We start from the raw sequence: 26,674 nt of genomic DNA on the forward strand, positions 1-26,674 counted from the left end.
CGGGTGGTGGAACACTCGGTGCCTGAAACATGGCACGGGAACCCTGGTGCTAAGAACTGCTCGGTGCTTGAGGGAAAAATCTAGCAATATGCCTCGTGTCTCCATAAGTAAAACAAGTCTTTTACTGCTGAAACTGACAACCTTGAAGGCTCTGGAGTGGAGGTGCACTAATAGGAGCTAGTGATGCACTATAGGACTTCTGGTCAGAATACTGAATATGAGAACCACGGCCACCTGGGGCACCGTGAGAAGTCTGAAGTGCTGCCTAAAAAGGCCTAGGAGGATAGCCTCTACCAAAAGAATCCCTGTCTCCATCTTCCTGAATGACGAGGCCTCTTGTCAGACCCCTGACCACCCCCCTATGAAAGAACCATCTCGACTCTCCTGGCCACATTTGCCGCCTCCAGAAAAGAAATCTAACTCCCCGTCTCTTTAGCCATTTGCAATCAAATAGGCTGAATGAGTCCCTCAATGAACCTCCTCACTCTCTCTCTCTCTCTGAGTGGGAAGTATAAGAAGAGCATGGCATGTCAAGTCAATAAATTTGGTCTCATACTGAGTAACAGTCATAGAACCCTGCTGGAGACGCTCAAACTGCCTCTGATAGATCTCTCTTTGAGTAATAACAAGAAACTTCTCCAGTAATAGCTGAGAAAACTGATCCCAAGTCAAAGCTGGTGATCTAACTGGTCTAGCCAAACAAAAATCTCTCCACCAAGTCTTGGTAGATCCAAATAAGCAAAAAGTAGCAAAGTCGACCCCATTGGTCTCCACTATCCCCATGTTCTTGAGAACCTCATGACACCAGTCTAAATAATCCTGGGGATCCTCAGAAGATGCACCACTGAAAGTTGTAGTGAAGAGCTTGGTGAACTTGTCCAATGTCCACAAGGCATCAGCAGACATAGTTGCTCCATCACCGGTCTGGGCTACCACACCCAGCTGAACTGCTCCAACTGGCTGAGTTGCTGAAGTCTCAAACTGGGGAGCCATCTGCTTCGGAGTGCGGGTAGCAGGAGTCTGGGCTCCTCCTCCAGCCTGAGAGATGGTTGGTGCTACAATAAGCAAACCTGCCTGGGTGACACTCTCCATAAGGCCAACTAAACATACCAGAGCATCCTAGAGTACTGGGGTAGCAATGAACCCCTCTGGGACCAGAGTTGGGCCCACCGGAACTGCTTAGGCCAAAACTTCATCATCAAACTCAACCTGAGGCTCCGTCACTAGTGCTACTGCTCTTGGTTGAGCTCTACCCCTTCCTCAGCCTCTAGCACGACCTCGGCCTCTCCATCTACCCCTCGTGGGAGCTGCTGATAGGGGCTCAGGCTGCTGATAAGTGGATGAGGAAGCGCGTGTTCTCACCATCTACGACAGCACATAGTAGAAATTCAATTAGCATTGAGAAATTGAACCGCTTGACGGGAAAGAATAGATGTGAAGTTTTTCCTAACTCTGTAGCCTCTAGGGATAAATAGAGACGTCTCCATACCGATCCCTCAGAATCTACTAAGCTTGTCCGTGAATTATAATACCTAAGTAACCTGGAGCTCTGATACCAACTTGTCACGACCCGGATTTCCCACCCTCGGGAGTCGTGATGGCACCTACTAGTGAAAGCTAGGCAAGCCAACTATTCCGATTTAGTTATCCTTTTCAAACCTTTAAGTCCTATTAATTTCAACCAATATATCAAAACAACGAAAATAATAATATCATTAACAAACCGAAAGACGAAATCTGATAAGCTAACTTAATACAAACTGTGGAAGTCTAAATACAACTCTACCCAGAATTTGGTGTCATAATTTCACAGACTGTCTAAGAGTACTACAAATAAAGTCTGAATAACAATACACGATTCTGTCTCTGAATAAGTAAAAATAGAAGGAAATGATAGAAGGAGACACCAAGACTCGCGGACGTCTGCAGGACTACCTCAAGTCTCATGTTGGACTGAAGGCAGCAACCTCAATGTGGCTCAAACGCTCTGGTATCAGTATCTGCACACAGTGCAGAGTGTAGTAACAGCATAACCGACCCCATATGCTGGTAAGTGCCTAGCCTAACCTCGGCGAAGTAGTGACGAGGCTAGGACTAGACTACCAAATAAACCTGTGCAGTTAAATCATATACAGCGGAAAAATAAAAGCAGATATTTATAGCTAATGATGGGAGGGGGAAAACATGCTGCAGGGAATATCAAGTAACAACCGAATATCAAAAGAGGATTGTAAAGAAATCAAGATTCAATTACTAACAAGGATAAGGAAAACAACCACAGTATTCACTTTCATATATCTCGTTGCAGGCAGGAAAACTACCATAGTATTCACTTTCATATATCTCGTTGCAGGCGTGCAACTCGCTCCCATTTCATGTATCTCGTTGCAGGCGTGCAACCCGCACCCATTTCATATATATCTCGTTGCAGGCGTGTAACCCACTCCCATTTCATGTATCTCGTTGCACGCGTGCAACCCGCTCCCATTTCATATATATCTCGTTGTAGGCATGTAACCCGCTCCCATTTTATGTATCTCGTTGCAGGCGTGCAACTCGCTCCCATTTCATATATCTCGTTGCAGGCGTGCAACCCGCTCCCATTTCATATATCTCGTTGCAGGCGTGCAACCCGCTCCCATTTACAAGTCAACATCAATCATAAAAGAATCCGACAAGGGAACAAGAGTATAACAACAACATCCCGGCAAGGGAGACAATATCGTAAACAATAACATCCCGGCAAGGGAACAATATCATAAACAATAACATCCCGACAAGGGAGACAATATCATAGTTAATAACATCCTGGTAAGGGAACCAACAATGGAAATACACATATTAGGCATGAACAAATAACAATAGAGTCACAACAATTACAATACGAGACGCACGGGCATGCTTGACACCGACGTATAGATACTCGTCACCATGCCTATACGTCGTACTCCACAATTAACACATAACAAATAAGACACAACTCCTAATATCTCAAGCTAAGGTTAGACCAAACACTTACCTTGATGCCACGAACTCAATTCAAACCTCAACTACCGTTTTACCTCTTGATTCCACCACCAATTCGCTCGTATCTAGCCATAAGTTACTTAACTATATCAATAAATGCTAAATGAATCAATTCTAATGCATGAAAATAGGTATTCTAAAGTTTTTCCCAAAAAGTCAAAAATCGACCCCGGGCCCACATGGTCAAAACCCGAGGTTCGAACCAAAACTTAATTACCCATTCACACACGAACCCAAAGATATAATTTGTTTCGAAATCGGACCTCAAATCGAGGTCCGAATCCCCAAAATTTGAAAAACTTAGGTTTTACCCAAAACACCCAATTTCCTCTATGAAAATTGGGGATTTTGAGTTGAAATCATAAGAAAAGATGTTAAAGATTAATAAAAACGAGTTAGAAATGACGTACAATCGATTTAGAAGGGCATTTGTCTTTGAACAATCGCCCAAAGATGTTTAGGTTTTGAAAGGGTTTGAAAAATGAAAGATTTTTGACTAAGTTATTAATTTGCAGGTTGCAGATGTCGCAATTGCAACCAGGGTTTGCAATTGCGAACCCTTAAGGGACTTATTATCTTCGTATTTGCGACCAATGTTCGCAATTGCGAAGTCGCATTTGCGACAGATGGGGTACCTGGGTTCCTTCGCATTTGCGAAGGATTGCTCGCAATTGCGAAAAAAGCTGGCCAGGGCATACTTCGCAATTGTGAAGTGACCCTCGCAATTCCCAATCCTGATAGGCTTGCAATTAGACACCTAACCTCGCAATTGCAAGATCAAGGTCTGCAACACATACCAGCTGAAAACCTGCAACTTCCTAAGTTCGATTCCACTCTATGGCCTATCCAAAACTCACTCGAGCCCTGGGGGCTCCAAAACCAAACATGCACACCAACCTAAAAACATCATACAGATTTGCTCGTGCAATCAAATCATCAAAATAACATCAACAATTATGAATTGAACTCCAAATTCATAAAATCATCCAAGAACACCCAAAATTCCAATTTCTCAACTTTAAGTCCATTTTATACCAAACCAATCCTGATGTTTTCCAAATTTTACAGATTCAACCAAATTATTATTTCAAACTTGTACCGGGCTCCGGAACCAAAAATACGGGCCTGATACCATCAACTTCAAACATATTTCATTTCCAAAAACTCATATATATTCCAGAAAATAATTTTCTTTAAAAATTTATTTCTCGGGCTTGGGACCTTGGAATTCGATTCCGAGCATACGCCCAAGTCCCATATTTTCCTATGGACCCTTCGGGACCATCGAATCACGGGTCTGTGCCTGTTTACCCAAAATATTGACCGAAATCAACTCAAAGTTATTTTAAAAGCAAAATTTACCATTTTTCACAGATTTTTACATAATGGCTTTCCGGATACAAGCCCAGACGGTGCACGCAAATTGAGGTGAGTCAAATAGGAGGTTTTTAGGCCTCGGAACACAGAATTTATTTCTAGAATAAGTGATGGCCTTTCGGGTCATCACAATGATTCACAATTTAGCTCTATATATTAATAGCTATATAATTGATATATAAATTTATGAAAATTGTGAATCACTTTTTTTCTTTTTCTTTTTTGGTTTTTCATCCGGTGATCCAATATCCGCATTGAAGCCTCGACTAATCCTGATTCGTATTGTGTAAGGCTCATTTTCTATACTCAGAGCTCGAAATCAAAATCCCAGATTAAGAGTGAGGGATCTCATTCATCCTACAATAACTCATGTTTGTTGAATCACATAGCTAAGCAGATAATAACAAAAAATTAACTTATCCATATGGTATAGATTAGATAATATGTGTAAAACGATGGGAATATAAAAGCATTAAAGTAATTCTAAATCAAAATGGTGAAGACAAAAGTCAAATCAAATTTTGAATGCTATATTTTTTTCTACCCTAAAACTGAACTCAATAAGAATAAGGAGCTTTAAAATTGTAGTATAGTAGATTGAATAAAGAAGAACAATAACATACTTTTCAAATTTATAGAAGATTTAACATTATAGCTATGGAGAATGATATGTTATTTTTTGTGTAACTGTAAAAAATATATATTATAAAGCTAAGGGGATAACTATTCTATTTATACTACTAATTGGTGGATTCAACTCCTCTCCGTTTTATATCGTCTCTATTTTCCCAAGTTCCTACTTGGATGGATGACCTATATCTCTTTTCGTTATTAATGATTTAAATTTAATCTACAAAATATGAGTCTTAACCATGGTTAGAATAATAGTAGTATATTTCAATTTGCTCCCAATAATTTTGAAAATCCCATAATTCTAGCATAACAAAAAGGGTTTTAACATATTTTCAGAATCTATAAATGATCAAATTATTCTCAACTGCCATTTTCTGTCTGCTAGTAAGTTTTTCTTCTTTATTTTATTTTATTTTTATATATATTTGAGGTTTTTGATTAATCCAACTAAATATTGAGAGCATGTTCCAGTGGTCCTCCAAAAATCCATGAAAAAAAAAAAGCAAGAAAGAAATAAAAGAATGAGTTTTTGACCAACTTACCCAAACATCTCCCCCCTCAATTGCATGACGAGCAAGGATTTCAGAATTCTTTCTTAACTTTGGAGCATAGACCAATTGTAACATCCGGCCGGTCGTTTCATGAGTTACCACTTTGTTTCTCTTATTTCTGCTTTTTATTGCTTTATTTATCGGTTCTACGCGTGATCGGGTTGGTTGACTCGGGTTCGAAAAGGTTTTGGTAAGATTTGAGACACTTAGTCTCTTTTAAGGAAGCTTAAGTTGGAAAAGTCAATCGGATATTGACTTATTTGTTAGAGGGATCGGATGTGAGTTCCGACGGCTTGAATAGCTTCGGAAGGTGATTTGAGACTTAGGATCATGATCGGAATGTGCTTTGGAGGTCCGTAGTAGATTTAGGCTTGAATTGGTGAAAGTGGAATTTTGGCGTTTTCCGGTTGATTGGTAAGATTTTGATATAGGGGTCGAAATGGAATTACGGGAGTTGTAGTAGTTTCGTTGTGTCATTTGGGATGTGTGTACAAAATTTCAGGTCATTCGGACATGGTTTGGTATACTTTTTGATCAAAAGCGTAATTCGAAAGATTTTTGGAAACTTAGGCTTGAATCCGATGTGTTTTGGTTGATTTGATGTTGTTTGAGGTGTTTTGAAGATTGGTATAAGTTTGGATAGTGGTATATGATGTGTTTGTGCTTTTGGTTAAGATCCCGGGGGCCTCAGGGTGATTTCGGGTGATTGATGGAAAGAATGGAAATTGGAAATGGCAGCTGAAGTTGTAGTCTGCTGTCATAACCACACTTGCGGTTAGGGGACCACATGTGCGGGCTCGCAGGAGCGTGGAAGGAGCCGCAGATATGGCTAAGAGGAAGATCTTTAGGAACCGCAGAAGCGGTAAAGTGGGCGCACCTACGGTAGCGCAGGTGCGAGGTTTTCAACCGCAGATGCGAAAATGGTCAACTAAGTAGAAATCGCAGGTGTGGTGGTCTAGATCGCAGAAGCGGTAAAAGGGCCGCAGATGCGGAATCCCTGGGCCAGAAGTATATAATGTTTCCTTCGCGAATTTTTGTCTAAGTTCTCCATTTTTGAAGACGGGAAACTAGCTAAGGCAGTGAATTCTAGGGCAAATCGAAGAAAATCAGCTGGGTAAATTCCCTAAGCTTCATTGCTTGAGTTTATGATCATTTTTCCATTGGTTAATCATGGTATTAGTAGAAATTAAGGATTAAAATTGAGGAAATTAGGGCTTGGTATTGGAGACTTAGACTTGAGGATTTGAGGGACCATTTGTGGTCGGCTTTTGGGACTTTTGATATGCATGAACTCGTGGGGGATAAGGAGCCTAATGATGTAAAATTTATTGAATTCCGAGATGTGGACCCAGGGGTCGGGTTTTGGTAATTTCGGGATTTATGTTGTAAATTGATTATTTTCGCATGGGCTTCATTCCCCTCAGCATATTTTGGCGTCGTGATTCTAATTTTGGATAGATTCGACGCGAGTTGAGGCTGATTCGAGGGGCAAAGGCGTCGCGGGCTAGAGTTTGGACCGGATTGAGGTGAGTAATGATTGTAATTATTTTCCTGAGGGTATGAAACCCCGGATTTCACATCATTGTGTTATACTGAGGTGACTCACACGCTGGATGACGAGCGTGGGGTCGTGCACCGTTGGGGATTGTGACATAGTCCATCCCGAATGACTGTTTTACCGCGTATTTAATTGAAAAATGTTTGCTATCATCATGTTTTAGGCTGAATGTCATATTTGGGCCTCGTGCCAACTATTTGGACCCTTACGGGATTTTTACTGATATTACCTCACTGATTTGACTTTATACTTATACTCAGTCATGTTATATTCTACTGTTTTCATAACTCGGCTATGTTTACTCTGTTTTAACACATTAAATGATTTTTTCAAATGATATTTGGGCTGAGCATCATGTTTTACTGTTGCCCGAGTGGCTTATGAGATTCTGACGGAGTAAGGCCGAGGGCCTGTGTTGTGAGGATACTTTTGGGTCGAGCTGCACGACGCAGCAGTGATACACTGATTATGATTATGAGGCCGAGGGCCTGAGATTGTACGCCACGAGGTGGCTTGTTGATATGAGGCCGAGGGCCTGCTGATTATGCCACGAGATGGCTTGATATTGCACTTGGGCCGTAAGGGGCACCTACATGAGTCTGTACACCCCTAGTGAGCGCGGGTACCTATTGTGATATGAGATATAGCCCGAGGGGCTGGTATTATTCCATGTTATCACCCGATGGGCGGATTTTGTTGACATTGTGCCCGAGGGGCAAATTCTTATGTGTTTATCTTTTCTAGATGCCTGTCATTTACTTGCTTAACTGCTAAAAAGGCATTTTAAAGAAGCTTAAACTGAACTGAGGTGACTTTATATGTTTTCACTGTTTCGGTGCTTTTGCTGGCTTTTACAGCATCTCTATAGCCTGTTGATGTGCCTTTTCGTGATTTCTTATCGCTCTGTCTTTATTTATTATTATTACTCATTGAGTTGGAGTACTCACTTTACTCTCTGCACCCCGTGTGCAGATTTAGGCACTTCAGGTCCTGCTTGCGAGGGTTTAGAGCTCCCGGCAGATTTTTCGGAGATTCACTAGGTAGCTGCTCGGCGGTCGTAGCCCAGTGCTTCTTCCCTCTATCTTATTTTCTCCTGTTTTAGTTCTATAATAGACCATGTAGACTCTTTCTGTTTTATTCAGTTATTAGATGCTCATGACTGGTGACACCACGATGTCGGGTTATGTCTATTCCGCAAATTATTATATTTTACTATTCCTATTGGGATTTAATTATGCTAATGACCTAATTATGCTATTTTAACTATTTAAAATGAATTTGATGTGGTGTCATCTGGCCTTGTCTTCACGAGAGGCGCCTTCACGGTCGGGTCTAGGTTTAGGGTCATGACAAGTTGGTATCAGAGCCTAGGTTACATAGGTCTCACGAGTCATGAGTAGGTTTAGTGTCTCACGGATCGGTACGGAGACGTCTATATTTATCCTCGAGAAGCTGCAGAACCTTTATGGAAAACTTCATATTCTTGAAATTCTTGTCGTGCGAATCTGTTGATGCCGAGGACATGGTCGTGGTCGCGGTAAGGGGAGGGGTGTGGCCCGTACAGCAGCTAGGGCAGCACCTGCAGATCCACCAGCCGCCCCAGTTCAAGATCAAGTCCCAGTTATGGACGCTCTAGCAGCACCAGCTCAGGCACCAGCTGTGCCCATTGTGATTTCGAGTCTTCAGGAGGCCTTGGCTCAGATTCTATCGGTATGCACTAGCCTAGCTCAGGCGGTTTCAGTTACTACAGCCGCAACTACTTCTCAGACCGGGGGAGGTAATCAGACTCTCGCTGCTCGCACACCTGAGCAGGTCGTGCAGGGACTTCAGACACCGGGGGCATATCCAGCCCAGCCGGTTGCAGATGCTTAGGACTATGTAGCTCCTACCATGCTAGAGGACGAGCAGCGCAGGTTGGAGAGGTTTGGTAGACTTTAGCCTCCGACCTTCAGTGGTGCAGATGGTAAGGATGCCTAGGGTTTCTTACACAGGTGTCAGCGGATTCTTCGCACAACAGGTATTCTAGAGACCAGAGGGGTCGCTTCCACTACTTTTCAGTTTTCTGGAGTTGCCTTTACTTGGTGGGAGGCGTACGAGAGGCATAGGCCTGTTAGTGCAGCACCCCTTACCTGGCAGCAGTTCTCCATTCTCTTTTTGGAGAAGTATGTGCCGCATTTTCACAGAGAGGAGCTGCTCAAGCAGTTTGAGTAGTTGCGTCAGGGAGAGATGACTGTGACGCAGTATGAGATGAGGTTTTCAGAGTTAGATCGTCATGCTATTTGGTTGGTTTCGACAGATAGAGAGAGGATTAGGAGGCTTGTTGATGGCCTCACTTATTAGCTTCGTATCCTTATGACTAGGGAGAGGGTGTCTAGTGCTACATTTGAGGAGGTTGTAGACATTACTCGAGAGATTGAGTCAGTTCGTCGCTAGAAGCGAGATGAGAAGGAGGCCAAGAGGCCTCGGGGATCAGGTAGTTATGGTGGTGCTCCTTCGAGAGGTCAGTTTCAGCACGACAAATGTCGTCCATTTAGGCATGTTGAGCCAGCTCGCCTAGGTTATCGTGGGGCGTCATCGGGTCATGGTTCTCACAGTTCTCATCAGGGTCAGTCATCACTTAGTGCCCTTATAGCTCAAAGTTCGTCTCGTGCTCCATCAGTTCAAGGCTCTTCTATGCCGGGTGCATCTTCTAGTAATTCTGGTGCTAGGAGTTCCCTTCAGTCACCGTCTCCAGCACCCGGGAGTTGTTATGAGTGTGGAGAGATGGGTCACATGTGGAGGTAGTGTCCTTATTGTCTTGGGGGTTCATCTCAGTTGAGGGGCCAGCCGTCGGCTTCAGTACCAGTTGCTTCACCACCACCCACCCACCCAGCTAAGGGTGGAGGTCAGTCAGCTAGGGGTCGCCCTAGAGGGGGAGGTCACTCAGGTGGCGTTTAGGCCTGTTTTTATGCACTTCCAGCTAGACCCGATTCTATTGCTTCTGATGTTGTTATTACAAGTATTGTTTTAGTCTGCCGCAGAGATGCCTCTGTATTATTTGATCCCGATTCCACTTATTCTTATGTGTCATCATACTTTGCTCGTTATTTGGAAATGCCCCGTAAGTCTCTTGTTTCATCTATTCATGTATCTACTCCGGTGGGCGATACTGTTGTTGTAGACCGTGTGTACCGATCATGTGTGGTGACTATTGGGGGTCTGGAGACCCGAGTGGATCTATTGTTGTTATGTATGGTAGACTTCGATGTTATTCTGGGCATGGATTGGCTATCTCAGTGTCGTACTATTTTGGATTGTCATGCTAAGATAGTGACTTTAGCTATGCCAGGTGTGCCACGGATTGAGTGGCGAAGGTCGACTGATTATGTTCCTAGTAGGGTAATTTCATTTTTGAAGGCCCAACGTATGGTTGGGAAGGGTTGCCTTTCATATCTAGCCTTTGTGAGGGATGTCGGTGTAGAGACTCCCAATATTGATTCTGTTCTAGTTGTGAGGGATTTCCCCGATGTGTTTCCTGCAGACCTGCCGGGCATACCGCTGGATAGGGATATTGATTTTGGTATTGATCTAGTGTTGGGCACTCAACCCCTTTCTATTCTATCGTATCATATGGCACCAGCGGAGTTGAAGGAGTTAAAGGAGCAGCTTCAGGAACTCCTTGATAAGGGGTTTATTCGGCCTAATGTGTCGCCTTGGGGTGCGCAGGTTCTATTTGTGAAGAAGAAGGATGGCACTATGAGGATATGCATTGATTACAGGCAGTTGAACCAAGTAACAATCAAGAACAAGTATCATTTGCCTCGTATCGATGATTTATTTGACCAGCTTTAGGGAGCGAGAGTGTTCTCCAAGATGGATCTCCGTTCAGGTTATCACCAGCTGAAGATCAAGCACTCGAATATTCTTAAGACAGCTTTCAGGACCAGATATGGTCATTACGAATTCTTGGTAATGTCTTTTGGGCTGACCAATGCCCCAGCAGCGTTCATGCATTTGATGAATAGCGTGTTCCGGCCGTATCTAGACTCGTTTGTCATAGTCTTCATTGATGATATTTTGGTATACCCGCGTAGTCAGGAGGAGCACGCGAAGTATTTGAGAGCTGTGTTGCAAAGATTGAGGGAGGAGAAGCTTTATGCAAAGTTCTCCAAGTGTGAGTTTTGGCTTGGTTCAGTGGCATTCTTGGGGCACGTGGTGTCCAGTGAGGGTATTCAAGTTGATTCGAAGAAGATAGAGGCAGTTCAGAGTTGGCCCAGACCGTCCTCAGCTATAGAGATTCGCAATTTTCTTGGTTTGGCGGGTTATTATTGCTGATTTGTTTAGGGATTTTCATCTATCTCATCGCCCTTGAGCAAGTTAACTCAGAAGGGTGCTTCGTTTGTATGATCAGATGAGTGTGAGGAGAGCTTTCAGAAGCTCAAGACTGCCTTGACCACAGCTCCAGTGTTAGTATTGCCATCAGCTTCAGATCCTTATACCGTGTATTGTGATGCTTCGAGAGTTGGTATTTGGTGTGTTTTTTAGGCAGGAGGGTAGAGTTATTGCTTATGCTTCTCGCCAGTTGAAGCCCCATGAGCAGAACTATCCTATTCATGATTTGGAGTTGATTGCCATTGTTCACGCATTGAAGATTTGGAGGCATTATCTGTATGGTGTGTCTTGTGAGGTGTTTACTAATCATCGTAGCCTCCAGCACTTGTTCAAGCAGAAAGATCTTAATTTGAGGCAGCGAAGATGGTTGGAGTTGCTAAAGGATTATGATATTACTATTTTGTACCATCCGGAAAAGGCCAATGTGGTGGCCGATGCTTTGAGCCGAAAGGCAGTGAGTATGGGGAGTTTGGCATATATTCCAGTTGGGGAGAGACCTCTTGTAGTTGATGTTTAGGCCTTGGCCAATTGGTTTGTGAGGTTGGATATTTCGGAGCCCAGTCGGGTATTGGCTTGTGTGATTTCTCGGTCTTCTTTATATGATCGTATCAGAGAGCGCCAATATGATGATCCTCATTTGCTTGACCTTAAGGATAGAGTTCAGCACGATGATGCCAGAGATGTGACTATTGGTGATGATAGGGTGTTAAGGATGCAGGGCCAGATATGTGTGCCTAATGTAGATGGGCTTCAGGAGATTATTCTGGAGGAGGCCCATAGCTCGCGGTATTCCATTCATCGGGGTGCCGCAAAGATGTATCAAGATCTGAGATAGCATTACTGGTGGAGGAGAATGAAGAAAGACATTGTGGGATTTGTAGCTTGGTATCACAATTGTCAGCAAGTGAAATATGAGCATCAGAGACCGGGTGGCTTGCTTCAGTAGATAGATATTCCAGAATGGAAGTGGGAGTAGATCACCATGGACTTTGTAGTTGGGCTCCTATGGACTTTGAAGAAGTTCGATGCTATTTGGGTGATTGTGGATCGGCTGACCAAGTCCGCGCACTTCATTCCTGTGTGTACTACTTATTCTTCAGAGCGGTTGGCAGAGATCTATACCCGGGAGATTGTTCGTTTGCATGGTGTCCCAGTTTCCATCATTTCAAATAGGGGCACTCAATTTACTTTGCAGTTTCGGAGGTCAGTACAGCGAGAGATGTGTACTCAGGTTGAGTTGAGCATAGCTTTTCACCCTCAGACGGACGGGCAGTCCAAGCGCACTATTTAGATATTGGAGGATATGTTGCACGCTTGTGTCATTAAATTGGAGGGTCATGGGATCCGTTTCTACCACTCGCAGAGTTTTCTTATAATAATAGTTATCAGTCGAGTATTCAGATGGCTCCATATGAGGCTTTGTACGGTATGAGGTGTAGATCTCCAGTTAGTTGATTCGAGTCGGGCGAGGCCAGGCTATTGGGTACAAATTTGGTGCAGGATGCTTTAGACATGGTGAAGGTGATTCAGGAGAGGCTTCGTACAGCGCAGTCGAGACAAAAGAGTTATGCTGACAGGAAGGTTAGGGATGTGTCCTACATGGTTGGTGAGAAGGTTCTGTTGAAGGTTTCACCCATGAAGGGTGTTATAAGATTTTGGAAGAAAGGTAAATTGAGTCCTCGGTTCATTTGGCCTTTTGAGGTACTTCGGAGGATTGGGGAGGCGTCTTATGAGCTTGTTTGGCCACCCAGCTTGTCGAGTGTGCATTCGGTATTTCATGTTTCTATGCTTCGGAAGTACATTGGGGACCCGTCTCATGTTCTGGATTTCAGCATGGTTCAGTTAGATGGTGATTTGACCTATGATGTGGAGCCAGTAGCTATTTTGGAGCATCAGGTTCGAAAGTTGAGATCAAAGAATATAGCTTCAGTGAAGGTGCAGTGGAGAGGTCGGCCCTTGGAGGAGGCTACCTAGGATACCGAGCCGGAAATGTGGAGCAGATATCCTCACCTGTTTGAAGCTTCAGGTATGTTTCTTCACCCGTTCGAGGACGAACGTTTGTTTAAGAGGGGGAGGATGTAATGACCTGACCGGTCGTTTCATGAGTTACCGCTCCATTTCCCTCATTTTTGCTTCGAATTACTTTATTCATAGAACCGAAGAAAATCAGTTGGGTAAGTTCCCTAAGCTTCATTGCTTGAGTTTATGATCATTTTTTTCATTGGTTAATCATGGTATTAGTGGAAATTAAGGGTTAAAATTGAGGAAACTAGGGCTTGGTATTGGAGACCTAGACTTGAGGATTTGAGGGACCATTTGTGGTCGAATTTTGGGACTTTTGATGTGTATGAACTCGTGGGGAGATAAGGAGTCTAATAATGTAAAATTTATCGAATTCTGAGACGTAGGCCCGGGGGTCAGGTGTTATTAATTTCGAGATTTATATTGTAAATTGATTATTTTCGCATGGGCTTTGTTCCCTTAGCATATTTTGACGTCGTGATTCTGATTTTGCATAGATTCGACGCGAGCTGAGGCCGATTCGAGGGGCAAAGGCGTCGCATGCTAGAGTTTGGACCGGATTGAGGTGAGTAATAATTGTAAATGTAGTCCTGAGGGTATGAAACCCCGAATTTCACATCGTTGTGCTATACTGAGGTAACGCACACGCTGGATGACGAGCGTGGGGTCGTATACCGTTGGGGATTGTGACTTAGTCCATCCCGAATGACTGTTTTACCGCGTATTTGATTGAAAACTGTTTGTTATCATCATATTTTGGGCTGAATACCATATTTGGGCCTCGTGCCAACTATTTGGACTCTCACGAGATTTTTACTGATATTTCCTCACCGATTTGACTTTATACTTGTACTCAGTCATGCTATATTCTACTATTTTCATAACTCAGCCAAAGTTATCTGTTTTAACACATTAAATGATATTTTCAAATGATATTTGGGCTAAGCATCATGTTTTACTGTTGCCCTAGTGGCTTATGAGATTCTGACTGAGTAAGGTCGAGGGCATGTGTTGTGAGGATACTTTTGGGTTGGGTCGCACGCTATAGCAGTGATACACTGATTATAATTATGAGGCCGAGGGACTGAGATTGTACGCCACGAGGTGGCTTGTTGATATGAGGCTGAGGGCCTACTGATTATGCCACGAGATGGCTTGATATTGCACCTGGGCCGTAAGGGGCCCCTCCAGGAGTCTGTACACCCCCAGTGAATGCGAGTACCCATTGTGATATGAGATATAGCCCGTGGGGCTGGTATTGTTCCATGTTATCGCCCGAGGGGCGGATTTTTATGTGTTTATCTTTTCTAGTTGCCTGTCATTTACTTGCTTAACTGCTAAAAAGGCATTTTAAAGAAGTTTAAACTAAACTGAGGTGACTTTACATGTTTTCACTGTTTCATTGCTTTTACTGGCTTTTACTGCTTATCTATAGCCTGTTGATGTGCCTTTACGTGATTTCTTATCTCTCAATCTTCATTTATTATTATTACTCACGGAGTTGGAGTACTCACTTTAATCCCTGCACCCCGTGTGCAGATTCAGGCACTTCATGTCCTGCTTGCAAGGGTTGAGAGCTCCCAGCAGATTTTTCGGAGATTCACTAGGTAGCTGCTCGGCGTTTGCAGCCCAGTGCTTCTTCCCTCTATCTTATTTTCTCTTGTTTTAGTTCTGTAATAGACCATGTAGACTCTTTCTATTTTATTCGGTTATTAGATGCTCATGACTGATGACACCCCGATGTCGGGCTATGTCTATTCCGTAAATTATTTTATTTTATTGTTCCTATTGGGATTTGATTATGCTAATGACCTAATTATATTATTTTAATTGTTTAAAATGAATTGGGTATGGTGTCGGCTAGCCTTGTCTTCACGAGATGCGTCATCACGACCGGGTCTAGGTTTAGGGTCGTGACACCAATTAAGCGTGCAACAAATTTAGACCAGAAAAGAGGGAGATCTCGGATACTTCGCAATCTAATGTTGATGGAATGAATTCAATAAACAAAGCATCCTTTCAATGGATGAGTAACACACTTTTGAATGGACACATCGGTTCGTAAGTTTTTTTGAGGCAGATATTTTTCTTTTTTAAATAAATCAGGTAATTAGGCTGTTTAGGCTAGGGCATAAAAGTAATTTAACTTTTTAATTAAGGGTTTCCATTTTTAATATAACTAGTCTCTATCAACATGCATTGCACGATATTTCCCGTCAATCATATTAAAAAGCTAATTAATGTTATTTTTAATTATATTATATCTATTTTATGAGGTATGAAAAAGTTATGTACATGCTTTGCACATAAATATTTAATCAATTATTTATATAAAATTTTTAATGTAGCAATTAAAGTGAAACAATGACGTGACGCCAAAATCGTTTTAATGCTTGAAGTCAAAATGCAACTATAGGTAATTTAGTCAAGTTAATAAGATAGTATATCTATTTATATCATAGAAATATATAGTGAGATCGTATCTTATCTAATACTTTCTTTATAGATGATAATTTGGGTGTATTTTTTCTTAGATGGTTTTTGTTTTTTAACAGTTTGGAAAATGGAGCTGAATTTTCCTTTGGTTCTCCTCGAAACCACCCTTCCTTTTTTAAGCCCATTTTTAAGGAACTCGATTTTTTCTTTTTTGAAAATTAAAAAGAAATATTAGTTATACTAAAAATAGAAGTAGATCAGGTTAACTGAAAACATATCGCTTAATTATAAAGAAAAGGTGTAGTAGAATAAGGGAGTGTGTTAGAGCTCATATGACAGAATGACATATTTTATCCGATATATTGCGAGTGAGTTTTACTTATATTTAATAAACAAAAATAAAGGAATGAAAAAAAAAACTAATTATTACAAACCTAGCGATCCTTATATTAACATGTGAATAATTAACATGAAAAAAATCCTGCCTAACATATAGTTTGAAGTTGTATGTGTAGACAATAAATTTGCGTCGAGAAAATAAAATCAAGACCGAAAAATATCGCAACAATCATAGTATTTTATTTCGAATATTTGAGTGTTACAATCTCTATGAATCCTCTGATTCTTCCTTTCAATAGTAAATAAATTCAAGGGCCTTTGAGCTTGATCTTGAATATATATTTGTTGCCTCGAACGATAATCTTGTTCTTGAGCTTGAGCTTGATTGCTTGAACTTGACCTTGATTTGTTCTTCGTTCTTGAACTTGAACTTGATTTGTTGAACTTGAACTTGAAGCCTGAAACTTGTGGATGAATTTGCAGCGTTTGATCCACGAGCTCTTTCTTGCTTCTTGTTATAACTTCTGGTGTCTTTTCTGAGTTATGAAGACCCCTATTTATAGTTGTGGAAAGGAGGAGTTGTGATAAAAATAAACTCTTTCCGACCAATCAAATTGAAATGTGACATGGCCGCATTTGATTGGCCAGAACATGTCACTTGCACACGTGGCGTGATTTCATTGGCCTTTTAGTGTGACTGGGCATGCCTTGTCATTTTGACACATGACACGATCCTATTGGCTCTTTCGTTTGACTTGGCGTGCCACGTCATTTGACGCGTGGCATTGGGCCTCTAGGAAGATGACTTCTTGGGCCTAATGAGATGGGCTCATCATTTGTAACCCAATTAAATGGGTTAGCCCAGTCAATATTTATTGAACTTAAATAATTAATTCAATTATATTAGCCCATAATATTTATTTGGACCAATATATCTTGAATTTAAAATATAGTCCAAATTATTTAATGAATTTAATTTCAACAAAATTTATATGCCCATAAATGCCCCCTACTTCAAGACTTGTCAAGGTATAAACTTTAAACACTAGACTTGAAGTATTTACAAGAACAATTTGTATCATCCTTTCTTACAAGCGCTTTGCCGAGTTAATTCATGTATATCCCTTTCAACTTGTAGCTTAAAACGACTCATTGTCAAATTAAGTAAAAGAGTAATAGCTTTATTTGCTATTATTTTGGAAGTAGTACGTCATACCACAAGTTACATAAAATGGCCCGCTGTGCTTATTGATTTCAAAAGATTTGCACATGACTCTCTTTCTTTGCAATTCAAAATTCTGGTGTAAGAAATAATTTTCTTTCTTCATTCACATGCATTAATAAGGCAATTATATATTCACTTTAAGTTTTGGACAAAGATGATATTCCTTTCCACTTAGACTTGCTAAGATACGTTTCCTTACTTCATTGGGAATGCCTTTTTGAACTTGCATGTGGGTACACGCCGGCACACAGTAACCCATCTTCGATTAGGAGACTAATTCGTGCAATTTAATTCCTTGTTGGAATTGATCATGGCAGTCCCACATCGGCAAAGCCACTTAATGTGTTGCCTCGAGAAATCTATAAATAGCCACATTCTCATGTATTTGAGCATCAATCAGCTTTTGGCATCTTCAAGTTGCCCTTGAATTCGTTTCTTTGACGATTGGAGGCATTAACGCGAAGGTAATTTCTTCTTCTTTTCTCGTGCTTTTCTTGTTTTGTTGTCCCTTTTTTTTCTTTGTAGGTCAAGCGAGAAAGATATGTTCTTGTTTAACAAGATGATCCACGCATGAAGAAGATAATCTTGGGGTGTGAGGGGATGAGTATTCATCCTTGCCCGATTCTTGGAGAGATTACTCTCAAAATGGACCGATTCTTGGAGAGATTACTCTCAATGTGGCCGATTTTTGGAGAGATTACTCTCAAAATGGCCCGATTCTTCGAGAGATTACTCTCAATGTGGCCCGATTCTTATACCATCTGCATCAACCAGCTTGTAATCCCCACTTTAATAAGATTCTTGTACGACATAAGGCCCATCCCATTTTGAAGTGAATTTCCCTACAGGTTTATGGGAAGTAATTATGGGTCTTCGTACGGCAAGGACTTGATCTCCTACTTGAAAGGATCTCGGACGAAGTCTTTTATTGAAGGCGCGAGACAATCGAGCTTGATAATATTCAAGACTCTGTTGAGCTTCCAATCTCTTTTCATCAAGAGCTTCCAACTCTGCTAATCGAAGTCGAGCATTTTCTTCATCAGTGATCCCTTCTTGAATAGCCAGTCATAACGAAGGTATTTGACTCTCAAGTGGCAAGACGACTTCGACTCCATAAATGAGTGAATAAGGAGTCGCCTGTGTTGGCGTGCGATGAGTCGTTCTATATGCCCATAGAGCTTCTTCCATACGGTCATTCCAATCTTGTTTGGATTTGGAGACAACTTTCTTTAACAAGTTGCATAGAGTCTTGTTGAATGCCTCAGCTAGACCATTGGCGAAAGCATTGTACATCGAAGAGTTACGTTGCTTGAAGCCAAAGAGATCAATAATCCTGTTCATCAACCTATTATTGAATGGCTTTCCATTATCCGTTATTATGTAACGAGGAATGCCAAATCTATAAATAATGTTTACTCGGATGAAACTTGCAACATTTTCCTTTTTTACTTCCTTAAGAGCAATAGCTTCAGCCCATTTTGAGAAGTAGTCAGTTGCAACCAAGATGTATAGGTGCCCACCAGAGGGCTTTTGCAGTGGTCCAACAACATCCAATCCCCAAGCGTCAAATGGCCAAGATGCAACAGTCGGGTGCAATATTTCAGGAGGTTGATGAATAAAATTCGCATGGAATTGACAAGCTTTGCATCTTCGAGCGTAGTCCAAGCAATCTTTTACCATCGTTGGCCAATAATATCCCATCCTTTTTATATGGAAGTGGAGCTTTGGTCTGGACTGGTGTGACCCACATACCCCAGAATGTGCCTCTTGCAAAGCTTGGAGAGCTTCTTCTTCTCCTAGGCATCGCAAGAGTATTCCCTCGAATGACCTTCTGTATAGAGTATCCTTATAGTAAAGGAAACGAGGTGCACGACGACGGATTTCAGTCCTTCTCCTCAGATTTTCTGGAAGTATCCCATAGCATAAGTAGTCGATAATGGGTTGCCGCCATTCTTCTTTCTCAACTTCAGAAACAGCAACAAGCTGCTTGAGTTCGTTTTCTTCACCTTTGACCTCATTTGGCGGTGGTACTACCCATTTTTGGTAGACGATAACTTGTGCTTGGTCAGGTAGGGCTAATGATGAAGCTAGAGCAGCTAAAGCATCAACTTTCTTATTTTCTTTCCTTGGTACATACTGAATCGTCACATCGCTGAGCCACCCCATCAACTTTTTTGCGTAATCATGATATGGGCGTAGTTCAGGCTTCTTGACCTCGTAACTACCCAAAAGCTGATTGACTACTAACTGGGAGTCACTAAAGACTTGCAATTGCAATTGCTTCATATCAACGGCCATTTCAAGCCCAAGTACTAATGTTTGATATTCAGCAACATTGTTGGAACAGAGTTGTGTCAAGGTGAAGGAGTAGGGCAAGACTTCACCTTGAGGAGTGACAAATACTACGCCAGCCCCGGCTCCCCCACGATGCGCAGCACCATCAAAGTACATCTTCCATGAAGGTTGAACTTCAATGACCATTGCGTCCTCATCAGGTAGTTCATCAGTTAGCTCTCAGTCATCAGGTACCAGATGATTCGCCAAGAAGTCTGCCAATGCTTGTCCTTTTACAGCCTTTTGAGGGATGTACAAAATCTCGAATTGTTGAAACTGGAGGTACCATCTCAATAGTAGATCACTAAGAACAGGTTTTGACATTACGAACTTGATGGGATTTGCTTTAGAAACAAAACGGACAACATGAGCTTGAAAGTAGTGCTTCAACTTTTGAATTGAGAAGACTAGCGCCAAACACAACATTTCAATTGGCGAATAGTTCAACTCATTAGGTATCATCATCCTGCTCAAGTAGTAAAGAGAGTTTTCTTTCCCCTCACTATTTTCTTGGGCCAATAATGCTCCAACAGACCTTTCCTGCGCCGCAATGTATAGTATCAATGGCTTTCCTGGTATATGAGCTGCTAAAACTGGAGGCTTCATCAAGTTGGTTTTGATACTTTCGAAGGCATTGCTACAAGCTTGATCCCACTTGAAAGGAACGCCTTTCTTCATGAGGTGACTAAATGGTTGACACCTCCCAACCAGGTTTGATATGAATCTTCTAAGGTATGTTAGCTCTCCTTGCAGACTCTTCAATTCATGGATATCTCGAGGCTCATGCATTTTCAAAATGGCATCCACTTTGGCTTGATCAATTTCGATCCCTCGATGGCGGACAATGAAACCAAGGAACTTTCCAGAAGTAACTCCAAAGGCACATTTCAACGGATTCATCCTAAGTTGGTACCTCCGGAGCAATTCAAATACCATCCTCAAGTCTTTCATGTGGTCACCCTTCTCTCTTGATTTCACCACCAAGTTGTCAACATAGCATTCGACATTCTTATGGAGAAGATCGTCGAAAATATTCTGCATAGCCCTTTGGTAAGTAGCACCAGCATTCTTCAAGCCAAAAGGCATTACCTTGTAGCAATAAATGCCCTTGGGGGTACGAAATGCAGTAAGCTCTTCATCTTTTGGTGCCATGCGAATTTGGTTATAACCCGACGAACCATCCATGAAAGACATTGCCTCGTAACCAGTAGTAGCATCGATCATCAGCTCTGGAATAGGAAGCGGGAATTCATCTTTGGGACATGCATTATTGAGGTCCTTGAAGTCAATGCATACTCGAATCTGGCCATTCTTCTTCCTTACATGGACAATACTTGAAACCTATGTTGGGTATTTAACTTCCCGAATAAATCCAGCTTCAATAAGTTTGTTAACTTCAGTTTCAATCAGGGGAACCAAGTCTGGCCTAAAACGCCTTTGAGCTTGTTTAACAGGGCGAGCACCATTTCAGACTACAAGGTGATGGACTGCTACTTTCGGGTCCAAGCCAGGCATCTCTTTGTAACTCCAAGCAAAGACATCCCAGAATTCTTTGAGTAACTCAATATAAGTGCTCTCTTCATCAGTTTCTAGTAAAGCACTTAGGTAGGTGGGTCTTGGTTCCTCATCGGTGCCAAGGTTAACTTCTTTTAAGGCATCAACTGTCGTTTTCACTCCTTCTTCAAGTTCAGGTGGAGCATCTTTCGCATCTTTATCTTCTTGAGGGTCCCCGTCATTGAAGGATATGTGATAACACGGCGAAACATCCTCCAATTCCGCATTATCTTCCATCGAAGACGAAACACCATTCTTGCCTTGTACAGTGATATGATACGAAGAACCTACACTTTCTTCATCTTTGTCACGTTCCTTAGTGTAGACCACAGTATATGGCTTTACCCACAATACTTCTTCACATGAAACCACCGGTTTTGTTTGTTGTCTCATTTTGGAAGGAACCAAACTTTGGAAATCCTTAGAGATCTCCTGAGTTTTGGGTGAAGCGGGTGTTCTTGTATTTCGATGATTTCTCTGGAACTTATTTCCCTTCTTTAATGGACCCAATCTCTCAAATACAAAAGTTCTCACAGTTGATTTTCCAAGCCGATCAAAGACAGAAGGCCTGTTAGAAGCGGCAGATTCGTCTTCTACGGTGATATAATTGCTACTCACCCTTCTTATTGAGATGCGCACTGGTGACGGTTGCTTGTATCCCAGACCTTCACGGGGTTGCCTCGTTGTAGCTTCTGATGGGAGCTTCCCTAACTTTGTCGGCTCATTGGGATTGTATCCAGTTTTTGCAAATAGCTTGTAAGCGTTAGGATCAAAACCATCATATGTTCGCTTTGTAGGGAGTGCCACATTCTGCAAACGATTTTGGGCTACAAACCTTGCAAGCAGCTTTGAGGACAACTTTACTGCCTCAATTCGTTTTACCGGAAGAGTTAACTCCCTTAGCTTCTTGGTTTGGAGATTATGTGATCCGCCCTCGTCTTTCTTCCTTTTAGGGACATATTGGAGCGCGGGACTTACTTTCTTTCCATAAGATGCAATACCCCCTTTATGAGATTTACTCATGTTGGCGGGTACCTCCTCAGTAACAGTTTTGGCTTTACCAATAGTCACATCAACTCTTTTAGTTATGGGTTCGTCATTCTTGCTTTTCGTACCATCATCAACTTTCAGCTCCTTCACAATGCGGTTCTTCAAGTAGAACTTTGCATCGGCAAAGTGTGACTCAGCCTCGGTGAATGGCTTATCATCAGCAACTACCGTCTTCTCGACTTCACCCTCGTAGTATTTTAAACATTGATGGTAGGTACATGGAACAACTTTATTCTCATGTATCCAAGGCCTCCCAAGCAAAACATTGTATGAAGTCTTCGCGTCGATCACATGCAGCCATGCACTTGATTGTATATCTTCAATAGTGATTCCCAGCCTGATCACGCATATGGCTCTTTGCCCCCATTGGTTAAATCCTTGGATCATCACACGACTTTCTAAGAGTTCATGGGAATACCAAGTTCTTTCACAGTATGGATTGGCAAAATGTTCACTGAGGATCCTCCATCAACCAAAATCCGATTTACCCTTTTTATCGCGCATATAGCCAACCAGGTACAATGGGCGGTTATGAGGAGTGTCACCTAGCAAAAGATCGTCATTTGTGAACGTGACCTTTTCCTCACAAGCATTAACTTCTTGAGGAGTGGACTCGATGGGCTTTTCCGAAGATGGTGCCAATGGTAGGTCATCACTCTTTTCTTCCCCCTTGTCAGTATGGCAACAAGAGGCATCAATACCCTCATGGGAAATCTTCATGCGAAACCAACTTGGTAAAAAATCCTCCAAGGTCACTGGATTTCGTGGCTTTTGAGGGTGGTGCATCTCCACTTCTGCTTTCTTCAAATGCCTAACTGGATTCTTTTTTATTGGTCTTTTTACCATCATCTTCCTTGTTGGTTGTTCCACTGATTCTTTTTGTGGGATCCTTTTATGGCACCTACGACGAGTCACCAACGTCCAAAGGTGATAGAGACTTGGTTTGCGCTTGCTTTCTCATCTTCAAGCACGATCTTCTTTTCGCGAGCCAAGTCCATGACTTTATCCTTGAAGACAAAGCACTTCTCTAGAGGGTGGCTTACAAGTCGGTGATATTTGCAGTAATTTGGGTCATTTGTTTTCCCAGCTTCATTTGGTCGCTTCATCTCCGGAAGCTCGATGAGATTTAACTCGAGGAGTTCTTCGAAAATGGCTGGCACATCAGAATCCAGGAATGAGTACTCTTTCTCTTGCATTTCTTTTAGAGTCAGCTTCCCACTTGGCGTATCTTGAAACGAAGTGGATTTCATACTCTGTTTCTTGCTCTCCTTCGTCGTGAACTTCACAAGTGACGTATTGACATTCATAGATTCTTTGATTTCAGACTTGGGTACGAACTTGCCCCACTTCCTGACTTCTTGCTTGTCATTCACTTTGCGAGGTTCATAGATAGGTAGCCTTTCATTTCCAGCGGAGGCCATGCTCACTTCCATGTTATGGGCACGAGTTGCAAGTTCTTCAAATATTCCAGGCTTGATACCTTGCAAGATGTACCGCAATCCCCAATGCATGCCTTGGATGCACATCTTTATGCCTGAAGCTTCACTAAGCCTGTCTTTGCAGTTGAGGCTTGCATTCCTTCAACGATTGATAAAGTCGATAACTGGTTCCCCCTTTCATTGACGAGTATTTGTAAGCTCTATCATACTCACCATGCATCTTGTGCTATAAAAGTGATTGAGGAACTCTTGCTCTAGTTGATCCCAGCTGTCGATAGATCAAGCCTCGAGGTCTGTGTACCAGTCAAAAGCATTTCCTTTTAGCGAGCGGACAAACTGCTTGATGAGGTAATCTCCATAAGTCCCAGCATTGTTGCACGTCTCAACGCAGTGCGCAATATGTTTCTTTGGGTTACCTTTACAATTAAACTGTTGAAACTTCGGAGGTTGATAGCCAGCAGGCATCTTCAACGTATCGACCTTTGTAGTGTATGGCTTTGCATATGTAAGGGAGGATTTAGCAGCAACTTCATATTTGTTCTTAATGGTTCCTTCGATGAACTCCTTCAGTTGATCGATTGGAATCATCCCTTCAGATGAGACAGGGATAGCCTTAGTGGATGCTGCTTGTCTTGGGGGAGAGTCACTCTCTAGAACTTCTGGGAGCTTGCCGGGTGCATGGGTAGATTCTTCTTCCATCAAGATTCTCACCCTGTCTGTTAGCTTGTCAATTCTAGCCTCTTGATTTTGCATGCATTTGGTCAAGCCAGCGATTGCTTCCGTCAAGTTTGCCAACTGCTCCTCCATAGATGAAGTGTTTGTCACCATGGCTTGCATGATTGTCGTGGAGAGTAGCATGGATTTTCACACAGATTGATCCTTGACTGGCTCATGCTATGTGGTGTAAGTGGGGAGGATCCATCGCTTGAAGCATCATCATCTTCCTTCACAACAGAGTGCTTGGAGCCGGAGAGGTCAAGCAGAGCAAGAGTTTTCTTGATCTTTTCAGCAACATCACTTCCTCTTTCAGATGCGTTTGTGGAAGATCTTGCTCCTTTTGAGGATGAAAATCCGAAAACAGGGGTTGATGCGGACGACACTTGGGAGGCTTGTTGTCCTAAAGAGCTTGATTTGCTCCTCGTAACTGGTCCGAAGCTTCCAAAGGTGACATCGAGGATGCTTTCCACATCAGCATAGAACCTAGAGTTAGCAGTCTTAGTAGATGTTGATCTGGAGTTGATTTTCTTCGAAGCCATTTCAATGTTCTTGAACTTTGGTGATTGAAAAGTTGAGATGAGAGGTAGAGATTGTCCCACTGGGCATGCCAGAATTTGTAGACAATAAATTTGCGTCGAGAAAATAAAATCAAGACCGAAAAATATCGCAACAATCGTAGTATTTTATTTCGAATATTTGAGTGTTACAATCTCTATGAATCCTCTGATTCTTCCTTTCAATAGTAAATAAATTCAAGGGCCTTTGAGCTTAATCTTGAATATATATTTGTTGCCTCGAACGATGATCTTGTTCTTAAGCTTGAGCTTGATTACTTGAACTTGACCTTGATTTGTTCTTCGTTGAACTTGAAGCCTGAAACTTGTGGAGGAATTTGCAACGTTTGATCCACAAGCTCTTTCTTGCTTCTTGTTATAACTTCTGATGTCTTTTCTGAGTTATGAAGACCCCTATTTATAGTTGTGGAAAGGAGGAGTTGTGATAAGAACAAACTCTTTCCGACCAATCAAATTGAAATGTGACATGACCGCATTTGATTGGCCAGAACATGTCACTTGCACACATGACGTGATTTTATTGGTCTTTTAGTATGACTGGGCATGCCTTGTCATTTTGACACATGGCACGATCATATTGGCTCTTTCGTTTGACTTGGCGTGCCACGTCATTTGATGCGTGGCATTGGACCTCTAGGAAGATGACTTCTTGGGCCTAATGAGATGGGCTCATCATTTGTAGCCCAATTAAATGGGCTAGCCCAGTCAATATTTATTGGACTTAAATAATCAATTCAATTATATTAGCCCATAATATTTATTTGGACCAATATATCTTGAATTTAAAATATAGTCCAAATTATTTAATGAATTTAATTTCAACAAAATTTATATGCCCACAGTACGCCAACCTTTAAAAAGATAATAAAGAACTAATAATAATCTTGGGAAGTTTGACAAATTTTTATTACTTTAATTAATTGATATGCTATATTAATAATACATAATCAAGGATCATATTCCAGGTGAAAAAAATCATATTCGTCTCCTCATCTAGTATACATCCTATTAACTATGTATCTCCTCTTTATCAAAAGAAAAATTATGAGTGTTTTATCTTCTCATCTAGTAAAAAAAAATGTATTTGCCTGCAATTTTTTAGATGGATTGAACATCCTAGTTATTGTGAGTTAGTTTAAATATTGCATTTATGTCCAATATTAAAGTGTTTTATTAAAGAAATATTTTATCTTCTGAGCTTTCAAGTAATACAATTTCATCCTTTGTTGCAAACATAGTGACATAATTAACCACATGAAGGAATAAGGCTGTGAAATAGAGTTTACTCACGTAAAACATTTGTGAATACTCAACATTAATCATATGTTTAGACAATAGAACCTCCGGCACTTCTTCGCATCAATCCGTCATATATAAATATTTGTCCTGCATATTGAATTCTCTGGATAAAATTCTCTTCGCAAATATTATTAGTGATATTCCCCATTTCATTATGACAATATTCA

General features: G+C 41.6%; 2 protein-coding genes across 2 annotated transcripts; both read right to left on the reverse strand.

Annotated features, from left to right (window-relative positions):
- Positions 1-1,943: 1,943 nt before the first annotated feature.
- Positions 1,944-20,020, reverse strand: LOC138873655 (uncharacterized). Its single transcript, XM_070152131.1, has 4 exons — positions 19,485-20,020; positions 19,292-19,370; positions 2,113-2,187; positions 1,944-2,000 (listed from the first exon to the last, which is right to left on the reverse strand). The coding sequence occupies exons 1-4, from the start codon at positions 20,018-20,020 to the stop codon at positions 1,944-1,946; spliced, it is 747 nt and encodes a 248-aa protein (XP_070008232.1).
- Positions 20,021-20,053: 33 nt separating this feature from the next.
- Positions 20,054-23,988, reverse strand: LOC138873656 (uncharacterized). Its single transcript, XM_070152132.1, has 4 exons — positions 23,660-23,988; positions 21,962-22,901; positions 20,963-21,214; positions 20,054-20,629 (listed from the first exon to the last, which is right to left on the reverse strand). The coding sequence occupies exons 1-4, from the start codon at positions 23,986-23,988 to the stop codon at positions 20,054-20,056; spliced, it is 2,097 nt and encodes a 698-aa protein (XP_070008233.1).
- Between the last annotated feature and the right edge of the window lie 2,686 nt (positions 23,989-26,674).

This window comes from Nicotiana sylvestris, chromosome 7, assembly GCF_000393655.2.
Source record: "Nicotiana sylvestris chromosome 7, ASM39365v2, whole genome shotgun sequence".
NCBI lineage: Eukaryota > Viridiplantae > Streptophyta > Magnoliopsida > Solanales > Solanaceae > Nicotiana > Nicotiana sylvestris.

Coding starts and splice junctions, on each gene's coding strand:
- LOC138873655 (XM_070152131.1), bottom strand. CDS start 20,020: ATGGTCATTGAAGTTCAACCTTCATGGAAGATGTACTTTGATGGTGCT. Junction 19,371..19,484: donor GTTGAGAAAGAAGAATGGCG/GCAACCCATTAT, acceptor TACTCTATACAG/AAGGTCATTCGAGGGAATAC. Junction 2,188..19,291: donor TGCAAGAGGCACATTCTGGG/GTATGTGGGTCA, acceptor TATTCCCTGCAG/CATGTTTTCCCCCTCCCATC.
- LOC138873656 (XM_070152132.1), bottom strand. CDS start 23,988: ATGCATTGGGGATTGCGGTACATCTTGCAAGGTATCAAGCCTGGAATA. Junction 22,902..23,659: donor AAAGAAATGCAAGAGAAAGA/GTACTCATTCCT, acceptor ATACTGTGAAAG/AACTTGGTATTCCCATGAAC. Junction 21,215..21,961: donor ATCGGCTTGGAAAATCAACT/GTGAGAACTTTT, acceptor TACCCAACATAG/GTTTCAAGTATTGTCCATGT.